The following is a 6,675-nucleotide window of genomic DNA, read 5'->3' on the forward strand; positions in this document are numbered from 1 at the left end:
ATAATTCCCAATGACACTAACGATGGGGTATATTTCCCAATGACACCAATGATGGGGTATAATTCCTCCTCCCACCATAACTGATGGGTCCCATTCAATGACATTGGGACATTTTTACTTCCACTGACCACCACCCCGTGGGATAAACATTGAAGTCCTAAGTTTTACAGGTAATTACCAATGGTAACCGATTCTCAGTCATTAATGATTTTTGTCTGGTATAACAGAGCTAGGTAACTGTATAGGAAAGTATTGCAGCCACCTATAAACGATATAATGCAATGTATTGCTGCTAGTGTGAGATAGGACTGCATGATGTATAATATATAATTGTATTTTCTCATTGAGCCCTGCACGTGCAGACACAATAGTTTGCAATGCTCCTCAGGTATTCCTCAGCAGAGACATGTCACTCAAAGCAGCCACGCCCACTCCAGCCGTACACACCTCTTTACCTGCTACCCCTAGTGACAGGATCCCCGCCCACCAAGCTGCCACCTATAGGAGGAGACTTCCTTCTCTCCGCCTACCCGCTCATTGTCCGTGTATCTGATTTGTTCCTTTTCCTGCTGTCACGTCGCGTCACTCCCTATTTATTAGGCCGGTCAAGGCACCGCCCAGCTTTCCTCCTCACGCCCTTTTCTTGTCTCCTCCCCACTGTCCTGTGGGCGCAACCGGGTGAAGCATGGCGGCTGTGGAGAGCAGAGTGTGTGAGACAGCGAACTGCACGAGCGAGGCCAAGCTTCAATGTCCGACCTGTATCAAGCTTGGCATCCAGGGCTCGTATTTCTGCTCTCAGGTACTTGTCCTATTGGGGCTGAGCGGTGCAGGCGGTGCGGTCCATCTCTGATATTGGTGTACAATGCGGTACTCCCATGTACGGTGTATGGGCGGCTCAGCCATGTGCTGACCTTCATGCAGACACTATGGGGTATGGAGCACATGGAAGGCGACATTCATCCTCCCAGCACTGACACAGGGGGCTGCTAAAGCTTTTACTTCCTGCTGACAACTCGTGTCCATGTCATCTACTTCCTGTCTGCATGTGGTGTCAGTGCCCTGTCATTGGGGCCCATTGTCTATCAGATACATGACTTGTAGAGGTAATGCTAAGGTACAATTGTTTTATTATAATTAAACACAGCTCCGCCCTGGTTATTAGCAGAATAGTCAGATGTGTGGGGGTTTCTTGGCTTTTCTAGGTTCTCAAATCACCTAACATTCATCTATTGATGTTTACAACAAATGGGATCTTCTACCAGAAGCACAGATATTTCAATATGACTAACAAATCTTTACATTATGATTAAACATCACATACTTGGCTTTCTATGGGTTACAATGGTTCCCTGCTGCCCATCTCCAGGCTGTAGTGTGCACATGTGTGCCTTGCGCAGCCTGTTCATGGAGATCCCCAATCATATTCTCCTCCACACATCATCACATAGTTCATATCCTAATCCCTGCTTCACCATAGAATACTATGTCTGACAAATAATGAGAATGCAAAAGTTCATTTTATCATTAAACTTTCAAGCTTTTTACATAAATGGGGAACCCCTAGAAAAGGCATGGAGGTGCAGCAGTGTAAAGTTCCCCGATAAGAAATCCACAATGGGGCAGGTCATTATTGCGGAGGTGATTAGATGATCTTCAATAATCCCTTCGACTTGCTTGATTATGCCAGTGATCTGACACAAAGCGTGTTGTGTGTTGTGTCAGATCACAATGTGCAGTGTTGGTTTTGGTTGGCAGGATACCCAGTGTTCCTGGCTTCTCCTGCGCATGTCAGGAATGAATGAACTCCACATACCTGCACAGGAGTTACAGTGCTGTCCTGACCAATGATTATGACTGAAGACCCTCTACAAGAGGAAGATGCTGAACCCTGCAATGGGACAAGAACAGGTGAGGTATGCAGGTTTAGTTCTTCTTTAAAGCATGTCCATAGCCTGAACTGCCCCTCTCACCCATTGTGGATAGTGTATGGAAGGGTAACAGAACAAATGTTTGCTATTGGGTTTATATACCTATTTGATACATTCCTATTATCCCAGCTAAAATCTTGTGCAGGTAACTCTTTTCTCCTAAAGGTATGTCCCGTAACACTAGAATGAATCAGTGCTGTTCAGTTCATTGGGAAGGATGTGGCAGAGGCACCCACTGCGTCCTCTTGTTTTAGGAATTTCTAGTTGTCATCTTCACTTCCATTACAGCAGATCACTAAATGTCTGGGATGATGACATTGTTACCTGAGGACTACAGGTAGGGTTCCTTCATCCTGTCTTGTTTCATTCTTCTACAGTGTTGGACTGTGTACACACATGCAATAATTGTTGTTGGAAACGAACGACTAACGATTGATCGTTTGATAATCGTAAACAAAAAAGTGAACAACTGCCAACAACAATGACGATGAACGAGGATTGTCGCTGAATACTGACAACTGTCCCAGCTGATCTTATTGGTCCATGGTCAGAGATTGTGGATTGTTCTGTGGTACACTTTCTCTCGTACATGTCACTCCCTGCATCGTTCAAACGATTGTATTTACTGTGTGTACATTGTTGGTGGTTTATATTTGAACGATCATATCGTTTCAGCATGTACAGAATCGTGCACTATATGATCGTTTCAAAATAATTGTGAATAATCGTTGATCATGTGTTTTCTAACGACAATTATTGCACATGTGTACCTAGCCTTACAGTTGTGCTAGTGTGTTACTGTCAGAACTTCCAGAGGGGAAGCAAAGCAAAATTATTCGTCCACACATTAAGACTGGGTAAAGGCGCAGTATACTATTGTTCCTGGGTTTAGGTTCTTTTAAAGAAGACTTTCCTCCACCCCCACCTTCGGTCTCAGAACATGTACAGTGGTGGGTTTTCTTTAACAAGCGTTTTTATTGAATAAACATGCATTGCAGCCCAGCAAATTCACCAATGTTGTTCTTTTCCCTGTCTGCAGATTAGGCTGCTATTCACATTCTAGCAACCAGCATTGTAATTTTGTGTAGAAAGGTACATGTCTAGATAAGAAATAAAATGGGAGGGGCAGATACGATGGGGGGGGGGGGGATAAAGGTATTTCTGAGTAGTGTTCATGTTCTTTGTAAGGGATTGGAAAGGGGATGTACACATGACCCCCCCCCCCAGATAAAAAGCCTGCTTCAAAACCATTTTTTTTCTTTTTCATTTGCTTAAAATCACATTATGGGTTTTCTCAACATTCTCCTAAATCTACTTAATAATAATCACTATGTGAATTGTTTAAAAAATTTAGCAATCAAATTCCTAAATAGCAGGAAATCATTCTCTGTTCATGTTTCCAATAACTGAAAAAGGTCAATGCATTCATGACAACTTTTCTTTGCCGTTAGAAGGCAGCAACACACATATTGCATGTTAACCAAAGCTGCACTGTTAGCTGTAAAAGAAAACATGTACATTTTCAGTCATTTATTACTTATCCAAAAAAGTAAATATTTAATTGTGCTCATAAAATGCATTTGACACATTTCTTTTTTTTTTCAACACAAGGAACAAAACTCACTTGTCAAAAAATGTTAGCAGCTCTGTCACTTTTTACAAAGTGTCCTTACATACAAAAGAATCCATGCCTGATTCATTGCCAGTGTTCTCTTGAACAGCGGTTGACAACCTTTCGGACCTCGCAGACCACTAAATTCATAATTTTCATTCTCACGGACCATTAAAATGAATTTTTAAAAAAAAGATAAATATATTTTGTATTATAATGATCTTCCTAATGGTGCCTGACAAAGACTGTGGAGGATGTGATTTATTGATCTGCTCATGGTTAAGTGAAGTATTACTAAACAAGAAATGATAGTCAAACTATTTGATGCCATTAAATTTAACCGTTAAAGAAAATATATGGTTAAGGTCATACTTACCTAAAAGAGCATCTGAGAAATAAACAAATAAAATAAAACAATTGGATGAGAATCGGTATTCGTGGAGCGTGGTGACTGTTGTAATAGTGGAAACAATACTGAAGCGTACAGCTCGGCAACAGTTTTCTCATACAACCTGAGACTACACTGATGTTACGCTGCGCCTCCCTCGTTTTTCCGTCTCTAATACAGTTCATGAATTTAGTGCAATGTAAAGGCGAAAAAGTTATTCAGAATAGAAGGATTTATTACAGTATTTTTGTTTTAGTAATGAAACAAAAAAATTGCAAATTTTTCTCATGGACCACTGGTTGGCGCCTGCTGCTCTTGGGGGGTGGGGGTGGGAAAGCTTGTTAAATGGACTTCCCAGAACTTTTCTGGTGTCCTATGGCACCACTTTGCTCTGTGGTTTGTTCCAACCACACCTTTTCTAGTAGTAGAAAAAACCATGACTTGCAACATGGAACCAGTGTTTTTCACAGCTAAGTGGGTTTTGGATGCTAAAATTTCTTTATTTTTTTGTTCTTCAGGAGATTGCACATAAGCAGTGAGATTAGTATACAAACTTTTCTTTTGAAGGGATTTTTTTTCTTTTTGGATAGCTACAGAGTTGCTTTCATTGGTTTGCCTCTGGATAATGTTTCACATTTCTCTTATCCTGGGCTGTACTCACTTAGTCTGAATGTCGCTAGGTACATAGGTGGATGGTTAGGTACCTATGAAGATGGCTTCATTCACATGCAGGATCTGAGTACCAGGTAGTGCTGCCATATTCTGGAACATTGGTGTCCATGTGCATGGGAAAAATGACAGAGATTGGTGTCAGCAGTGACTAGGTGCAACTTATCATGAGTGTAAATGGTAACTCATATTGGTGGGAACCATAGAAGGATATATAGGAGACATGGACCTTGGTCTTTCACTTAAGTTGAAGGCACGCCAGGCTCAGTATGTCTTTATATTTTGTACATTGCTCTAACAAAACCATATTTTTGTTGGTACTATTTGACCTGCATGTCGTTGGCTAGCTGGGTACTGAAATAAACATTACCTCATACATGGTTTGGCTTCTAGAGTCAGACTGGGCACATTAAATGTCAGTAATGCAGGCTAGAGTTTTATATGATTGAATAATTAATTCACCAGATACTGATAATTCAGCTGTAAAATGAGACCTGAATTACATTCACCCTTAAATGCCAACATTGTAGTTTACCACAACATATTGTATTCTACCCTACAGTGATCCCTGCCACGGCTAAATGTTATGGGTCTATTGTGGTGGGAAGTTTACATGGCTAGAATGCATAGGTGTTCCAGGGCAGTGAAGATGTATGGCTCTGGATGTAAAGCTTGGACTGTAGCCCTCATATGTGAAGGGGGAGTAGGTTAGTTTAGCCTGGGACTTTTTGCATTTAGCTTTCGTATTAGAAAGCTGATCAGGACTTTTACCAGGTTTTACAGTTTAGGTTCATTAAATAATGTGTACTGGCATGTTGTGCAAAAAGGTTTAAAAGTAATTATTTTTTTTTTTTTTTTTTTTTTATGGTAACATGAGTTTTTTTTTCCCGTCAGCTTGCCTATGCTTTAGGGCTAGAGCAAAATAGGAATTTTACACTGAATTTACTCCTTTGAAACATGTTTGATATTTGATTAAGTTTATGGACCATTTTAAATCATTCAAGAACTTATAATTGCAAAATGCTTGTGCAAGTGTCACATTAGTTGGCTGCCCAGTGCCAGGAGAGGATTTCTGCGGGACCCAGGAGTATCATGAGTTAAGATGGAGGTTGCTGGGAACGCAGGGCTGCCAGAATCTGTCAATCGTCTCTGGAGGACAACCCAGAAGAAGGTAGATGTGTGCCATTCTGTACTAGTATGCTATGTATACCTGTAGGGTATGGCCAAAGCTTCTCAACCAGCAAGTTTACTTCAGCTTTTAAAGCAATTTGTGTGCAAATCCTTCTCTAAGACTTGTATTCCTGTGGGCAATATTGTATGTAGTATAGTGGGTGACTGCAAGAGGTATAATGTGAGTTCTCATCATTGCTGTATTTTTGTGATGGAGGGGCAGGAATATTCTCATTCTTTGATGGCTGGCTCTGTAACAATATAAACATAGCTGTGGCAGAATAAAAAGTATGCCAAAAGGGCATTCTGTAGTCTGCATCACAAGTATTTGCCTACTGGTATATTTGTGTATATATGGCTGGTATAAGTAAAAGCAGGAGGAGGTCAAGAAGAATGGGCTGGGATGGAGCCATAATAGTGGGATGGTTTGGGGTGGAAAGAGGCTGCGTAAACAGATCATATTTATCTGCTTTGATTTGTATCCTAATCTCTCCACCCAGTGCGTTATACACAGGGTAATTCCCTGAGTCATTTGAAGAGGGCGGGTAGCCTTGTCTGCACTTGGTGTTTTGTGTCTCGTTATGCCTTTAATGGAACATAATATTACAATTTTAATGCTTTGAAAAGCAATTTCTCGTTATCCAATATACATGAAAGAAATGAGTAACCTTGCACATACAAGTTTTTTTACTCCCTTTGGCCTTTTTACGTGTGTGTATATGCGTGTATGTATTCTAAAGCACTATAAGGAAATTTTTTTTTTCATGGGCACTTAGGTCCACAAATATTTGAACATATGACTTTTTTCCTTTTTTTCTAATTTTGGTTCTGTACATTACTACAGTTAATTTTAAATGAAACAACTCAGATGCAGTTGAACTGCAGACTTTCAGCTTTAATTCAGTGGG

At 40.6% G+C, this 6,675-nt stretch overlaps 1 protein-coding gene across 2 annotated transcripts in view; it reads left to right on the forward strand.

The window, feature by feature from the left end:
• Positions 1–629: 629 nt before the first annotated feature.
• Positions 630–6,675, forward strand: part of METAP1 (methionyl aminopeptidase 1) — a 17,994-nt gene continuing 11,948 nt past the window's right edge. Inside the window, exon 1 of one of the 2 annotated variants that reach the window (XM_072405598.1) lies at positions 630–799. In XM_072405598.1, coding sequence (XP_072261699.1) covers positions 686–799 — 114 coding nt within the window. In that variant the 5' untranslated portion in view covers positions 630–685. Of the gene's footprint in view, positions 800–5,662; positions 5,769–6,675 lie in introns of those variants that run through there. The other variant, XM_072405599.1, reaches the window with a different exon arrangement.

The sequence above is a fragment of the Pyxicephalus adspersus genome, chromosome 3 (genome assembly GCF_032062135.1).
Source record: "Pyxicephalus adspersus chromosome 3, UCB_Pads_2.0, whole genome shotgun sequence".
Lineage (NCBI taxonomy): Eukaryota > Metazoa > Chordata > Amphibia > Anura > Pyxicephalidae > Pyxicephalus > Pyxicephalus adspersus.